Source organism: Gymnoscopelus braueri (genome assembly GCF_963280865.1).
Source record: "Gymnoscopelus braueri genome assembly, chromosome: 16".
Taxonomy (NCBI): Eukaryota; Metazoa; Chordata; class Actinopteri; order Myctophiformes; family Myctophidae; genus Gymnoscopelus; species Gymnoscopelus braueri.
The window spans coordinates 23,533,567-23,551,382 of NC_137616.1; the positions used below are offsets into that span (position 1 = coordinate 23,533,567).

At 43.4% G+C, this 17,816-nt stretch overlaps 1 protein-coding gene across 1 annotated transcript in view; it reads left to right on the top strand.

The window, feature by feature from the left end:
• Positions 1–265, top strand: part of prkg3 (protein kinase cGMP-dependent 3) — a 16,529-nt gene extending 16,264 nt beyond the window's left edge. Inside the window, exon 21 of the mRNA XM_080453345.1 lies at positions 140–265. Within this exon, the coding sequence (XP_080309471.1) occupies positions 140–226 (87 nt within the window). The 3' untranslated portion in view covers positions 227–265. The remainder of the gene's footprint in view (positions 1–139) is intronic.
• The last annotated feature ends 17,551 nt before the right edge of the window (positions 266–17,816 follow it).

The following is a 17,816-nucleotide window of genomic DNA, read 5'->3' on the forward strand; positions in this document are numbered from 1 at the left end:
CAGAGGTATGAGTTATGTACACTCTTAGAACTTGAAATTAAAGAGCCACTGGTTTAAGTCATTGTTAGGGGTCTTGTATTTGTGTGCTGTGCAAAGATCTAATAATTGATGCTTCACTCTTATGTTCCCCCTCCGACAGGGACCCTGCTACATTAACTTTGACCGTTTCCCATATGACCAACCTAAGGCTGATGAGGAGTTCTCTGATTGGGACCGTGACTTCTAACTAAAGCCAAGACAACTCACAACCCAAGGTTATGAGGTCAAAAGCAACCTTCATTCGAGCCAAAACGGGGCTTAGGCTTCAGGATGAAGCCAAAACACAAAAAAATTATAATTATGGATACAATTTTAATACCAATGTTTGTATTAAAAAAAGACATTTGTCATATGACAAAATAGTGATAATAGCCGATAGATAATACAACATCACAACGTATCGCTAGGAGACACATTGTGAGCTTGTAGGCCTGCTATTTTCTAAATATTAGAAAAATGTCGCCTTTAATGACGTGCGCAAAATAGGGATGCTAGGTTGAATGTGGTTAATAGAAATTCTACTCTTGCGGTTCAGAGTTACAAGTCTAGCGTTAGCAGACAATCAACATGCCATGCTGAGGTGTTGTACTTGCAACTGGATGTAGGGACAGTTTGATCCATTTACAATGCAAAGGTAAATGTGGTACGCTCGGATGTTTCAGTACTATAATACTCTCTACAGATTGGAAAAATCCACACAATCAACCACAATTCTTGTGAGTTGGAGGTTCAAACTTCATTTTATATTGTTTTCTGTTTGGTAAAAGAAAACACTATTTATCAAGCCTGGAAAACAAAAACAGATGAATGCTTTTTGAGCATTATCTCCAAGTACGCTTGCTATCCTCAAGGATTTATAATTCTAGTATGTGGATGATTTTAACAACACATACTCTCTATTTTTCAAAAATGTTTTGTGATGCTTTGTGAGCTTGTAGATTTTCTATTTCTGAAAAGTATGTGCCTACTGTATAATGACATGCCCAATAGTGAGGCCAGGGTTAAGGTAGTTAATAAGCTGCCACTACAGCCTCCAGTGTGGCAATCTTTAGTTGCTTCCCCTCCTGTTTCATGAAGGTTTTCCCCTTTATTGTGCATAGCCTATTTTCATGCATTCTAATTATTTTGGATTAATATTGTTTTTTTTTACCATCGCCATGGGAAATTTATTTTTGATCACCACAGCACATCCTGATGAAGAATTCTTCTGTGACTTGAGCTCAATAAATACAAATGTTCTCACACCTGAGCAGTCTGTTAGCGTCTCGTGAGCTAAGCCTAAACCCATACTACTTCCTTAATCAGCCATAATCTCATCCCTTAGACAATTTTACAAAACTCTTGATGATTTGACATGGCACTAGTAACAATTTATATTCAGAAGTACACTTGAATTGTGTGACATCAAACTTTAGAGCTAAGCCCATACTTCCTTAATCAGCCATAATCTCATCCCTTTAGACAGTTTTGCTAAACTCTTGATGATTTGACACAGCACTAGTAACAATTTCCATTCACACTTGAATTGTGCGAAATCAAACTTTAATTCCTTATACTTCCTTTCAAATGGATCTCCCAAAAGCAAATGTACTAAAACAACTCATCTCTCAACATACTGCACAATATTTCAATCACATGCACTTCTAGGGATGCCTGCTTTCCATGTAGATACAGCAATATAATATATTACTTCTGTTTATGCTGTATATTGTAAAATATAGAGGTTGGTCATACAGTAGAGGCGAACCTACAGGTGTCATATTTGCTATTAGTGATTTCTACAAAACAATTACAGTATCCCATGTTAGGTACTGTACCTGTAGGTACAGTCTAAAGGAAAACATTATCCTCTGAGAAATCATATATTGGAGGTTGTGTTGACTGTGTGAGGAGTTGACAGATTCAGTGCAGTCTGGTTGAGCTTGACCGCAGACCAATGGGCTCCTCTGAGGGGTGAAACCGTCTTTCATGGTGCTATAGGTTATCTGGCAGAAGGAAAGAAACAATATCATGCCTTCCCGTGAAGTGATGTGAATCCATACCAAATGTGCTCACAGTCTAGTTTGTAAGATGAGGGGGAAACATAACATGAAAGCAGCCATAGCTTCCATGAAGGAGGATGAAAGTGTGCTCCCTCTCTGAAAAAAACGCTGGAGGCCTACGGATTTCAACACAGTGCAGTCTGCTTCAAAAGACCAACCGTGACAGCTAAAGCCCAGACTACTTTAACCCCTGACTCTGGAGGCCACACATATTTTGCTCGATGACTTTCTGTCCTCAATATTGAGTCAAAACTTGACCACTATAGCCACCAGCAACGGAGGTTTACTTGGATGAATATTTCCACGTGTCACACAAGATTTATATCACTGAAAGTCTTTTAAGAAAAGAAGACCTATTTTGTACTTCCTGTGACATATTATAGGTAGCAGCCCTTAGAGCAGTGCTTCTCAAAGGTTTTATTTCAAGGGCCCCCAGTTTTGGCATTTGGTTCCTAACTATTCATCATTTTGCTGGGGACCCCCTGGAACCTCCTCAAAGACCACTTGGGATCCCCGGACCCCACTTTGAGAACCACTGCCTTAGAGGTCTTCAAAGTCTGAAAAAAAAAACAAGAAAAGGGAAAATACAGTGTCCTGTATTGAGTAATTTTTTTTTCAGGCAGATTAGTATAACTAAGGCCTGAACCTGACAGGCTGGAAACAAGACCTGCATCTAGAACACCAGTTCAATAAAACAGGTGTCTGAGTTAATTAAGCACAAGTGTCTTTGATGAAAATACTGCAGATTCCGCTAGGCAATTTGGGTTGGTGAATGTCATAAGGGGACTGCAAGGTTCTGAATCTTAATTACCATTCCCTTTTCTTTGATAGGGCTATGCGTAACAACTGTTCAGTAGACTTGGGCAATATAAATTAAGTAAAAAAAATCACACCCTGTGTGAAGTGGGCGGTGTCTTCCTAGCTAACCACAATACTGAATGGAGTCAACCAATATATATGCTTTGATCTGAAAGAGCCACTTAGTGTCAGCATGTGTCTTGCTAGCTAATCACAATACTGAATGGAGTCGATCAATCATGTACAAAAGATAAATACATTTACCTTTTGTAAAACACACTTTATGATGGACAAAACCATAACTTAAAAAAAACAAAAGTTTGGTTTTTTTTAAGTTATGGTTGCTTATATAGGGCTATGCACATGTGTCATGTGACACTGGCCAATCACATAGGGCTATGCACATGTGTCATGTGACACTGGCCAATCACAGTCCTGAATAGATTGTGATTGGCCAATCACAGCGCAGGATAATTCTACAAACTTTTAGGGCCGGTTTCACTGCCCAAGATATTTGTACATTTTTCCAAATCTCACTTATAGGGGCGGTTTCACCGCCCAAAAAAAGAAGAAAGAACTGAAATATATAGAAATGTTATTTTGCTATTCACCTATTGTGCTCTTGCAGTTACTGTATGTTGATTGCAATACAATCTTGGACTGCAATATGGAAGAAAGCATGAGTGTGTAGGGTGCCTAGAACTTGCCTAGTTAATTTCCATGTAGTGATAGCTATACTGTGAGTTTAAACCTGAGGCATTGCAAGCAGAACCATGGAAATACAGTGAGTTTGAATGGTAAATCCTGCTGTAATCTGCTCACTTCTACTGAGCCCTAGTACAATGAGATACACGTTTATTGTCTCCGCCAGGCCGAAAGGCATGGCGAGAGAGTATGTTTTCGCCCCTGTCCGTCCGTCCGTCCGTCCGTCCGTCCGTCCGTGTGTCCTGTCTGTGTGTTAGCAGCTAATCTCTGGCACCGTTGGCCCGGTCGCTCCGAAACTGTGCACACACACTCCCTGGATGCCAATTCAGAACCTCTGCCCCAATTTTTTCACATGGGCCTGTTATAGCGCCACCAGGAGGCCGATTTGTGCAAAACCCTTTTTTTTTTACATTACTCCTACAGATTTTATCCAAACGTCATGCAAATCGGTACACAGTATCTCTATAGTCATGTGATCAACACAAATCTGTCCGATTTCCCATATTCCATCCTCATTGCCTATGGTTGGCTTCCAAAGTTTGCAGGATTGGTCCGTTTTGAACAAAAAGCCTCAAACTATGCACGCAGCTTGCGATTTCCGTGAATTTTCACACGCACATTCCCACTAGGCCGAGGAAGAAATGCCACCCTTTTCACATTGGCCTGTTATAGCGCCACCAGCAGGTCTAATTTAGCAAAACACATTTTTGGAACAAAATGCTTCAAATCATGAATGCAGTGTCTGATTGCCGTGAAAGACCTAAGAATAAATGGCACCCTTTTCACATTGGCCTATTATAGCGCGTGTGTGTGTGTGTGTGTGTGTGTGTGTGTGCGTGTGTGCGTGCGTGCGTGCGTGCGTGCGTGCGTGCGTGCGTGTGCGTGCGCGTGTGTGCGTGCGCGTGCACATGTGCATGCGTGCGTGTGTGCGCTCTGTTCCCTAAATTGACCAAAGCACTACAGTCCCAACAGCTTGTGTTAAATGCACAATGCTGCTTCTCTACAGTAAACCGTGGTTATTATTAATTAAGAATATAACAACATTTAAATGCCTTAAATGCTTAGCATACAGTAGTAATAATAAGCTGTTAGTCATTTGTTGGAGTAAAGCTGCCAATGAGAGAGAGAGAGAGAGAGAGAGAGAGAGAGAGAGAGAGAGAGAGAGAGAGAGAGAGAGATGCAAACTTGGGAACATAACCAGTGCTCATAAAACTGTGAGATCTCTGCCAAGCCAGAGGAGGAGACAAATTGTGTGAGTTAGTTCACCCAATTTAAAGCATGACTTATTTTCCATCAATTACACACCCCATGAAGCCTTAATTATTATTTTTTTGTCGCATTCCTGAGCCAATATATTGGCTCAGGAATGCGACAAAAACAAAAAGTCGCCAGTAGGACAGGAGATACTCAAAGAGTCTCCTATTGAGTCTCCTATTGACCGATGACCCGGTCATCAAATTATTATTACTTTAACTAAAAAATCACCATGAATTTAAGGCTTCGTGTAATTGATAGAAAATAAGTCATTTTTTGGGTGAACTACTCCTTTAAAGTTAGACTATTAGACTAGATTATTTGCTGAGTAGCCTACAAGATTTTCTGAAACTTGACAAAACGAGAGTAATAGTACTGACTATGCTGGGTTTAAATATTGTAATCTTCAGCTGTGTATTCAAGCAAGCTGGCTGAAAACATCTTGACTCTGATGTGATCAAATCAGATACAGCATTTCTAGATTTCTTGGTTCCACAACAACAAATATGGGAGACCATGATCAAGCTGGGTTAGTTTAAGGCCAAACCATGCGCATTCACTGTGAACTCATCTTCAATCGAACACGGGAAAAACAATTCAAACATTATAGATTCCAAGACAGCCAACAAGTGCACTTCATTTTTCATAACCATTGAACAAGAAACAATCATAATAAACTGTCTTCTTCCATTATTCAATACAAAAGCAATACCTCAGCTGCAGCTGTGGAAATTGAAATGGAATGGAAACAAATTGCCGTTTCAATTTATGCCTACTGTAGGTTTTTCTTGTTATGTCCATCCTATATTAAAGGTTTCATGACGTTCAGTTTTACCACACATTAAAAGTCTTTTTCATGGTCCTTCAAACGTGTATAGAAAGTTTTAACAAAAAATTCCACTCCATTGATCCATGGCAGGTGTTTTTCTCTCATATTTCTAAAGCCTTTTCAACTGCAATGAAAAAATAAATCTTTGCCTGCGGGTGTCGCTGGTGAGGGATTTTGCCTGTCAATCATCGCCTCTGCTCCGCCCCCCCCAAAGGAAAGGATAGGGGAGGGGAGGGGCGAGGAGGAGAGTGGGCGAGATTAATCGACTGTGACCTCACTGCCGAAGGGCCAAGCTCAGATTACTTTTCAGCCTAATTATTCAGAAAACCCCAGACAACAGAAAATCCACTGAATGTTCAAAGTTCAGATTTTTTGGGTGTAATTGAGGTCATAAAACCCCCCAAAAAACATAACAAATAAAAAAAGTGAAAATGAATGTCATAGAACCTTTAAAATTGGCTAATGGGATGGCGGGCCGGAGGGCTGGCGGGCCAGCCGGCCGGCGGACCACAGCCACATCACTAACTCAGACATAAACCATAACAAACCCGATACGCCCATATATACTGTAGACAGGACCACGGCCACGTCGCTATGACTCAGACATAACCATAAACAAACCTGATACACCCATAATATATAGGCATGTCACTATGACTCAGACATAACCATAAACAAACTCTCGATATGCCCATATATATTTATGTCACTATGACTCATACATAACCATAAACAAACCCGATACGGACATATATAGGCATGTCACTTTGACTCAGAAATAACCATAAACAAATAGGCATATATGGAAGACCTGGTTGTCCAGAGCCACAGATCGGACCGCTATGCCTATATATGGTCATATGCATATATGGGGCCGACCGACTTCAAACTCTGCGCACGCATTGGCAAGGACTGGAGGGAGTATATTGGCATGCCCATATATGGACATATTATGGGCATATACTAATGACATGAGGGATCTCCATATATGGGTACAAAAGGGACACCGACAGACGGGTACAAAGCCCCTGACACATATGACTCAGAAATATTGGTCGGATCGGCGGTGCCACATTTAAAATAGATTTGCAAAGATGCGAAATATTGGCTTAATAATACTATTCAGTCATGCATGCTGTAAAATTATGTTCTATTAACAGAGTCTCCTTCATTTGCAATATAGCCTGTATGATTAAATGGTGGTGTATGTACTGCATGTTGGAGAAACATAAACCTAAATCAAATAATATAAGTCAACACAAAGAGGAGACATTTTCAGATTGGGGTCCGTGGCCAAATACATATGAATATGGGAGAACATTCAGGCAATTGTTTTTAGTTTCTGCTGTATGTCTCATGCATTGTGGTAGTATTGAGTTCAAACTCGTCTTTTTTGCAGATACAGTAGCTAGAAAATAGCATGTGTTCACTGCAGAGAATCCATAATATTGATCATCTCCATGAAAGGGTTAGAGTGAACAACATAGTGGTAAGACTCATTTCTCTCAATTTAAATAATGAAGGAGGAACAGCCTGCCTTGATATTTGCATTATTCCTGTATTTACTTGCCAGTTTCAATTCTGTAGGTGAATAATAAAGTTAATAGACCCGTATTTGAAGACTCATAATCTGTGTTTAACTCATGACTGACTGAAATTACATGCCCCTTTATTTATTTATTGATTGATTGATTGATTAATTGATTGATTGATTGATTGATTGGTTGATTTTACTCTCCTGTTAAGTGGGCAGCTGTGGGATGACCCTCTGTTGCTGCTTTGGATCACATATAAGCTTCGCTATAGGAGTAGTCAGTAAAGGAATTTGATCTTCACAATTAAATACGCATATTATTTTTATTATCCTTTTTGTTGTCACTTTTTGAAAAAAAAACATGTTTTGTTATTGTACTTCCTTCACAGTGTTCCAGTCAAAGCCTATTGATGCGGATAAATCCATAAATAAATCCATTTATCTTGCATGATACATTTTCTCAGCACTACTGATGTTGGAAAATGATGTGGCTATGACTTGCAGAAATTGTGGTGTATAATTGCATAAATTGATAGGCATGGCAAGTCTACAGTATAGCACATTGAAACAGCAAGGCAATTCAAAGTGCTTTACACAGAACATTAAGAGCATTAAGACAAAGTGAGGAAGAAACACATTATTAATTTAATTAACTGCAGCTGTGTAGCTTGTAGATTGCCATGTTTTACACTGCTGTGGTGTAAGAACTACAAAATCAGCCTAGGGTTTCACACTTTGTGATTGCATACGAGTTTAGCCTTTCTTCCTGCTCCTGCCGAAACCATAGAAGAGTACATCAGATGAAACATGGCTGCTCCTCTTCTTGACCACATCATCACAGTTAGATGTCCAATTTACTTCCCTATAAATCATCTCCTCAACCCTGCTTGGGCTAGTTCCGTCTGTCTAGTGCCAGGAAGGTGTAAGAGCATGCAGACATCTTCATTGGCAATTAATAAAGCTGATATGCCATCACCAGAAATTACTGAACAGGAGACAGATGTCACAGGAAGAAAGAAAGGCCTAGCTTTCTCAAGAAGGTGCCAATGTTCAAAGGTTTCTCTCAATTAGTCTGAACAATTTCTGTGACTGTGACAGGCTCTCCGCCCCCCCCGGCCCCCTTAGTAGTTGTGGCCCTAAGCAACATCATGGACTGCTTATGCCAGCCGTCGGCCCTGATATTACCCCATACAAGACGCTAAGGAATAGCTTTCTAACTTTTCTTTATCCAGCGTATACGTGTTTTAACTATTCATGTTCCATGAGTCAGTACACTCACCATTGGTCAGTGTAGGACCAGTAAAGGTCAGACTACCATCCTCTCAGTATTCAGTTATATCTGGTGGGTGACAACACCATGGACACACCAGGACAATAATGTGAGATGTGAGGAAAGGTCAAAATTTTAATTGCCCCCGTCTGCGCATGAAGAACCTTTGTTGGCTGGTTACCCGTAAGCCTTTGTTTTGTCATTGTTTGATTTAAAACATCAAACACCAATCCAAATAATAATAGGTTGCAGTGCCCTTTGAAATCAATTATTTGAAAATCATCTATTAGTCATAACAAACTAGATTTCACACCATGGAGGCATACCATACTCTTGAGACACAACTCAATTTGACTTCTCGTTAAAAAAACTAACAAACTGGAAGCCCCAATTGATTAGTTTTCTTGCTCATTTATGCCTGTATGTTGATGTATTTTTCAATACATTATTGAATTTAGAGCAACTAAATTGAGTTTAAGAACAAATAAACCATGTCCCCCCCACCATTTGAGCCTACAGAGAAGCTGTGCCGGGCTTAATTGACTACAGAAGATAAGCTGGGACAGTTTTATAGAGAAGAGAGGATAAAGAAGAGAGAAGAAAATGTCCTTCCTTTCTGGTTTATTCTGAGAAATCAAATAAGAATGCTTTTTGGCTGAGGTTATTGATAAACACCCACATACACACTTTTGCCTCACAGCATTTAGAATGTGAGAAGATTGGACCAGAATCTCTTTTCAGTTGTTGACTCTTCAGTAAACACTTAGCACGGACACTATTTACATGAGGACTGTAGGCTATAGGAAGATTTCCTCTAGTGATTATACAGTAAGTCTTTCCATTATCCAAATTAATTAATTAATTAATAGCTCTCATTTCCATGGGTTGAATCGAGCCTAAACTGAGTCTGCCTCACGGATGAACGCATGAATAAACATTCAGGAAGAAATCTTATGTCTGTGAAATGTGTGAAATGTGTGTGTGTGTGTGTGTGTGTGTGTGTGTGTGTGTGTGTGTGTGTGTGTGTGTGTGTGTGTGTGTGTGTGTGTGTGTGTGTGTGTGTGTGTGTGTGTGTGTGTGTGTGTGTATCTGTGTTAAAAATAGAACAATGCAGAAGAAAAGGTCAGAAATAAATATGACTCCCATGAATAATAATCAGTGGCAGATTTTTGGGGTAAAAAAAAAGAAGTCATATTCTTCTAATCATGTCATAGATCATACACTAAAATGACACACACTCTTTCCCTATGGTACTGGCATTGGCCCTGTGGGCCCCATTTCGGATGATTCAAAATCTGGTCCGTTGGTTGGGAAGATCATCTGAAGAAGCAATGTAGCTTAATTCAAATCACTCAGAGTAAATTGAGCAAAACATGTGGGAGGAGATCCTCCCACAGAGAGTGATGGACTCAAGCATCTGAACATTTCTGCTAACTCGGGCTTACATTTAGTTATACGTTGCAAAGTGGTAGCACATACAACTGATTTATTAATTTATGTTAACTTTAGATGGTTACTGTAGCGCCACAATCAGGTCTATTGGCCCACAATGCATAGGACAATGCATAATGTGCAAAGTTTTGTTTATTTTCATGCATGGGAAGGCAGATTTCCTGATTGGAAGAAGAAAGAAAGAAAGATTATATCTATACTACTGTAGATAGAGAAAGAAATACAAGAGGGATTGGTAGAATATGCTGCCAGCATGGCCTTTAATTAAAAGCTTGCTAAGGGCCCTTCAAGTCAAGTCTTTCTCACACTCACACACGCACGCGCACACACGCGCACGTACACACACACACGCACGCACGCACGCACGCACGCACGCACGCACGCACGCACGCACGCACGCACGCACGCACGCACGCACGCACGCACGCACGCACGCACGCACGCACGCACACGCACACACACACACACACACACACACACACACACACACACACACACACACACACACAGTTCAGCTCACTGCCTCACTCTTGATTTGTGAGCCACCTATCGAGCCTAATGCTTAATGTACAGTATGTGCCATAGTGTAAATAGTGTTACACAGAATAGATCTACAAGCTCACAACACATTGTGAGCTTCTAGATCGACTATGTTATAAATCAGGCTTAAGACAGTTGGTGACTGAGTCACATGGTGTTCTCTGCTCTGATATCACTGCCTGCTGAACTGTAATCAAGCAACCAATCTTCCCCCAGACTGACTGTATATTCCACCATCTGTCTGCAGGCTACTCAATGCTCTCCATTTTATGTATATTTCATGCAGCACTTTGACACTGTATGTACGCGGCCGTGTGTGTGTGTGTGTGTGTGTGTGTGTGTGTGTGTGTGTGTGTGTGTGCGTGTGCGTGTGCGTGCGTGCGTGCGTGCGTGCGTGCGTGCGTGCGTGCGTGCGTGCGTGCGTGCGTGCGTGTGTGTGTGTGTGTGGGGGGTGTTGGGAAGGCTACCCTGGAAGAGAAAAGCTATCTACTGTATGTCTTGTATATTTCAAATTGTGTCTACAGTATATGAAAGGACAGAAGTAGATTCAATGTGGTATGTTGTCATATGTACTGTATGTACTACTATTATGCACATTTCACTGTACACGAAGTCCTGCTGACTTCCATACACCTTTGCTTATCTAGCTATTGTGAACCTTGAGATAAAAATGTCTGGTAATGTATTCCACATGTGCCCCGTGGTGATTAAACTCTGATCTTTTAAGCCTTTGCAAACCTAGGTTTGAAATCTCATTTTTGGCAGGCAGGTATACATGTTCATTCAGTATTGACACAGCATTTGTGAATCTGCTGGCTGTCTCCCTGTTGCCAGGGGCCAGGCCGGGTTGCAAGAGGGGATGTGCAGTGTTGCACTCTATCTTTGGAATAATTAATTAATCTGTCAGATTGCATTAAGCAAATCCAAAACAGAAAAACTGTCACCTGCCAGACTCTAGGGGTCTGGGGTTTGTTTTTTTGTGTCATGTATAATTACAAATCTTGTGGGGATGTTATTACATTGCTGTGATTCGATGTAAATAACTCACATGGAAGAAGTGAAGAAGTGAAAGTGAACCTGTAAGGTTTACACTTTCAGAGTTCAATGACTCTGGGTTTGACTGTGTAGCACTCTGCTACTCATGCTGTGCTTGTAAAGCCACGAAGAACATTCTGAGCTGTCATTCAGATAAGTGTCAGGCAGCCCGTTCAGAGACTGACTTGCCAGGCTAATTCTGCATGCAGCCATACCCCTGCCTGTGTGTGTTTCTCTATTCTGCCTGTCTGAAGAAATACACTTGGCCTGCCGCCTGAATTCCTTGCTACTCTTTCCTGCACTTGGGCCCTGCTGTCCTGCCTTGCCTTACATTGTGACAGACATTCTGTATTATTTTGTGTATTATACATTTTAGGTGTATCAGAAAATGGCTTCCATCCCAAGGTCCCAGATTCTCTATCCCTGTCTAATGGTGACGTGACGTGACCATGAGGAAGCACTGAATCACAAACACCAAGTTCTATGGCTGACCCTGTATTCAGACATAATGGCTACATAGAGGGAGAATAGAAAAAACACAGGATTACAATAAATAAATAAAATGCATATATATAAATATAAATAAATTCAATGCACTCAGGCACGCAAGCACACACACATTTGCTTTTATATCATTTTCCATGAAAAGACTAACACATGCAATAAGGATAGTGTTAAGTTGTTAGTACTAGAAGTATAAAACAGATTTATTTTTGCAGGAACAAATTAGTGAGCCCCAGTGTGGTTTTCCAAATACAAAATACATTATTCTAAACTGTCTGAAAAATGTGTAATGTTTTGAATTCACACTTTAACACATCTCACAGTGGAAAAATCCTTGGCCGCAATATTCTTATTGGAAGCAAAGAGTAGCCTGTAAGTATGGATGAATCTGGTCTACAGACATTGGAAGTGATATATAAGTTAACATGCAACATTTTAAAAATCATTTTGCTGCGCCTCTGTGTTAATGTTTTAGTCTAATACAGATGGGCTTGGGAAATGAACAAAGTCAACATTTCTCTTTTTCTCTGTGCATGGACTGGGTCTCATTTACAAAATATTCTCATGCTCTTATTTTGAACTTGTTACTGAATCCAATCAAAGGTTATGAATTAGTAAAAGCAAACAGGGACTTTTTTTTTGTGACATAGCAAAAGCTAAAACTTTCTAAAGCTAAAAAGTTAAAAAGTTCCATCATTATAAAATGTGTGAACACTATATCAAATAGTATATTTTCAAGATTCAACTTTTCATATTTTTTTTCTCAAAGTCAAAGAACATATTTATAAATGAGAGCCAAGAGCCTTTGAGCTGCATTATGTAACTTTACTCTTCTACCCCGGATTTGAACCCGGTTTCCTGCACAAGCGCTGAATTTATTTCACTATTGAGCTAATAGAGCCTACCTCCTTGCTCAGGGGATACATTTAATCTTGACCATCAGGTCAAAATATGTGTGAGATCCTGTGTCTAGGTGAGACATGACCATTGACAATCTACATGTCTCAATAGAAGAGCAGGGAGACAAAATACAACCACCCCAATTGTGTAAGTTATATTGTATTAACATACTCTATATACAGATTGGACAAAATTATGTTAAAAAAGTTTGCTTTAAAAAGCTAGTTATTGTTCACAACATAATCACTGAGATCATTTAAATGCCTTTGCATACATTATTCACCATGGTAGATTATGTGCATGCTTACATTCATAATGAGTCTCAATACTGTTATCGACTTGAAAGATGGGAGATTCATTCATAATGCCTAAGCCGGTGTTTTGATGCAAACCGCACACTTCATTAAGCTGTCCCCCTGAAAATAGAATGATGACATGAGGGTCATTTGTGGGTGGATATGAAATTAGCATTGGGAGAGCATCCTATTTTGTTTGCTACACAAACACATATGCATGTGCGTGCACACACGCGCGCGCCCGCACACACACACACACGCACGCACGCACGCACGCACGCACGCACGCACGCACGCACGCACACACACACACACACACACACACACACACACACACACACACACACACACACACACACACACACACACACACACACACACACACACACACACACACACACACACACACACACACACACACATGCTCACAGCCCACATTCACGTGGTATGCTATACATTCTGCTTATATATTATAGAGGGCAGCACTCCTTGACTTCCTTCCGTGTTGACAGGGGAAATCTCAATGGATTTCAATCATACAGCACACCACGAAGAAGTGGTACATAGAACTAGTTCCCATGGGCCTCTGCTCCGAACACATTTTCCAGTAGCCGAGTTGACTTCTTTGAAGCATCTGAGCATTGAAAGAGATCACAAGATTCTGGGTTTTATTTGTCACTCACTCCAGGTTGGTATGAGACATCATGTTTGTTTGTGACTGACGGCTGGAAAAGAATCCAATGTATTTCATTGTTCTTTTTAATCAGATCTTCTAATAGTTGGAAAGGCCATGTAAAAGACCATGTTATATTATTATAACTAGAAGTTCGGGCCTCACCTCTAGCGCCCGCGCCCACGTACGCCCACGTAGCGCCCACTTGGCAGCGCCCACTTGGCAGCGCCCACTTGGCAGCGCATATCAGCGGCGTAGCGTCATGAGGGCCAGTGGGGCCATGGCTCGGTCAGTAAAGACCCTCTAGCGCGTCAGATATCTGGCATAGAGGGGCGGATTCTAAATCTCCAGAGAAAACATCTGTGGGCTCCCATTGGTTCACCGATCTGTGTGCCCGCCCTGCGCCCCTCCTCCTCCTCCCCCCCCAATGTGCAGTATTGAGAGCCCTGACGTCACAACATTTGGAGCGATGGCCACTGCACTCTGGTTGGTTGGGGTACACCTAGGGCCCAGGTAGAACCCACTTAAAGCCTGCATGGGCAAACCCAGTTAGGACCCGCCTCGGTCCGGCTAGTTGGGGCCCACCTAAGGGCCAGGTAGAACCTACTTATAGCCCACATGGACTTCCCAGTAAGGACCCACCTCGGCCCCACATAGAATTGCCTAGGTGGGGCCCACCTAAGGCCCAGGCAGAACACACGTATATCCCACAAGGGCATCCCAGTTGGGACTCAAGTGGATCCCGCTGACATTGCCGACATGGGGTCCATATGGTTTAGCCCACCTTGAAACCATATGGGAACTACGTTGGCGTGCTGGCAGGAATGCAAACGCTGCGTCATAGCTGTAGTGTGTAGTTTGATGTTGTGTGTGTAACAGACATATCTGCAGTGTGTAGATCAATGTCCATATGAAAGTCAATGTCCAGCAGTGTCTTTTGTTTCTCCAACAGAGTTTCTAGTGTCTCTATCTCTCTCTGGAAGAGGTTGCACATGAACTCTGCAGCCGCACTGAGGCGCTCCAACACAAACACTCTGACATTAAGCTGCTTCACACAACAAACATCAGCACCACGCTGCTGTTTGTCCAAAACACACAATATCTCCTCTCCGACCGACGTCATGTGTTCATTTATCGACAGCCGTACAGACACATTTTACCTCTTTTATCCAGCTCTCACTGACTCTCCCCTAATAGGACCGAAATTATCTGAAATGACTACATTAGCCATAATGCAGCCTAAACGTGCATTGCACGGGCGGACCTACCATTACGTTAGTTACTGGAGTTGCTGTGGAGCTACAAATAGTTCTCCACAAGACACACAAGCCCACAAAATACACCATCTTGGACTAACTGAGCAGCAATATTAACATTCACCACACTAACGTTCATTGTTGACAAAGTGATTGCACAGCCGCTTCAGCCATGACAACCACGTTAGCGTTAGCTACATGCTGACGGTGAAAGTGCGTTAGCGTTAGCCGCATGCTAACGGCTCATGTTAAGCACCCCTGGGCACTAATCATTCAAATACAACGAACGCTATCACAGTAGTGGACATAAACTAGAGGTTACGAATTTAACCCCGGTTTTAGTAGGTTCGGAGTTTACTACTCACTATGGGATATCAGCGCCCTCAGGCGATGAGACAGAGCAACACACACGCTCCCGGTGCCAATACTGATTGGCTAAGGGTATGTCACGAGTCCGGAAGACCCGGGAGTATAAAGCTCCCTCGTGACGTAGGCTCTTCCTCTTAACATTCTCCTCTCTGCATGCCAAATGCGCACAGAAAGGGGTGTCTGGTGAGTAGTAAACTCCGAACCTACTAAAACCGGGGTTACATTCGTAACCTCTAGTTTTACCACGGTTCTCCGTTTACTACTCACTATGGGATTCATAAACCCCCCTTGAGGTAATGAGCCACACAACCCTGACAACCCCGCACGCCCCTCAGCTCCTAGGTCACGTCCCCCCCGGACGTGACCTAAGACCCCCAGGCCATAGGTCCACGACCTCACGGCCCCTGGGCGCCCCCCCAGCCCACCGGGCTGGGGTGCGGGATAGATAACAAGAGTAGGCCCTGACAGACTCTAGAGTCTGCCTTATTCACTAACAGGCAGACACAGTCCGCCTCATAATAATGAGGAGCAGGGCCCTATCCCCAAGACACAGCCCTGCTGGTCCCAAGGAAACCTAAAGAGGAAGTCGGAAGATACGGAGAAAAGGCCCCAAGCCTACTCCCTATCCTCCACTGACCTGGAGGCAGCAGCCACACCCAGGACAGCGTGCGCCATTGATGACGCCGCCACGTCCAGACTGTAAAAGGCCGCAAAAGTCGACGGTGACGACCAATTTGCAGCCGCACAAATCTCCTGGATCGAAGCTCCCTTGTAGAGAGCCCAGGACGTAGCCATGCCTCTAGTAGAGTGGGCCCTCAGACCCCCCGGGACAGGGACACCACTACTCACATAAGCCAGCTTAATGGCATCACGGATCCATCTAGAAAGCGTCGCTTTGGTGACCGCCTTCCTCTGAACCCCCACGCCAAAAGAGACAAAGAGTTGTGTCGATGAGCGACTGGCCGCCGTCCTCTGGCAATAGAGCTTCAAGGCTCTCACCGGGCAGAGGCAATGTAACCGCCTGTCCTCCGCCGAAGCGAAGGGAGGCGGATGAAAAGCCACCAATTCAACCGGATCTGGGGCCACCACCCCGGTCTTTGTAACGAACGCCAGGTTTGGTTTAAGCAAAACCCTCCTGTCGTTGTTCAGAAAATTCATGCACTCCGGGCTCACCGAGAGCGCATGCAAGTCACTGACCCGTTTAGCCGTGGACAGGGCCACCAAAAGGACCGTTTTTAGACTAATGACCTTCAGGTCCATAGACTCAAAAGGCTCGAACGGGTGACGGCACAGTGCCTCCAGCACCACCGTCAAATCCCAGACTGGGAACAGTGGCCTGTTGACCGGTCTAGCTCTTCTGGCGCCGTTCATAAATCGGCGCACGAAGTTATGCTGACCCACCGTCTTGCCATCGTCGAAACCTAGGTGGCAAGCCGAAATGGCAGCCAAATATACTTTCACCGTCGAGAAGGATAAACCCTGATTTAGCCTTCCCTGTAGAAAAGTAAGAATGCTGCCCACCGGGGCCTGGACAGCCACCACCACTGGTGACTGCTCCAAACACCAAGATGCGAACATATTCCATCTGACCTCGTAAGCTTCCCTTGTGGACATGGCCCTCGCACCCTGGATGGTAGCCACCACGTCAGGGGGGAAGCCACATGAATTCAAATTCGCCCTCTCACGGGCCAAACCCATAGGTCTAGGTCCTGAGGGCGCTCGTGGAACAGCTCGTTCCCTCCCTGCCTCACCAGGTCTGCCCTGGGAGGGAGGGGCAGAGGCGTATCGTAAAGGAGCGGAGCTATCTCCGACCTCCACGTGCCCCATGCTGGAGCCACCAGCAACACCGACAACCCCTGGAGCCTGACCCTCTCCAAGGTGGGGAGGATCAACTCCATTGGCGGGAAGGCATAAAGCAGTTCGCTCGGCCAACTGTGTGCCAAGGCGTCCATGCCCATGGAACGGTCCCCCCTCTTCACTGAGAAGAACCGATAACACTTCGCGTTCTCTTCGGAGGCAAACAAATCGACCCGTGGGTGACCGAATCTGCGCCAGATATCCTTCGCCACTACCGGGTGGAGTGACCATTCCCCGTACCGGAGACCGCCCCTGGACAGCAAGTCCGCTCCGAAGTTCAGGAGGCCCGGTACATGAGACGCCCGTATGGACGCGAGCCGTGACTCGCACCAAAACGTTATCTTGCGTGCTAGACCATCCAACACCAGGGAGGTCAAGCCTCCCTGCTTGTTGATAAAACACATGGTTGTCGTATTGTCCGTTCTGACCGCGACATGACAACCCAAGATCTGTGCCTCGAAAT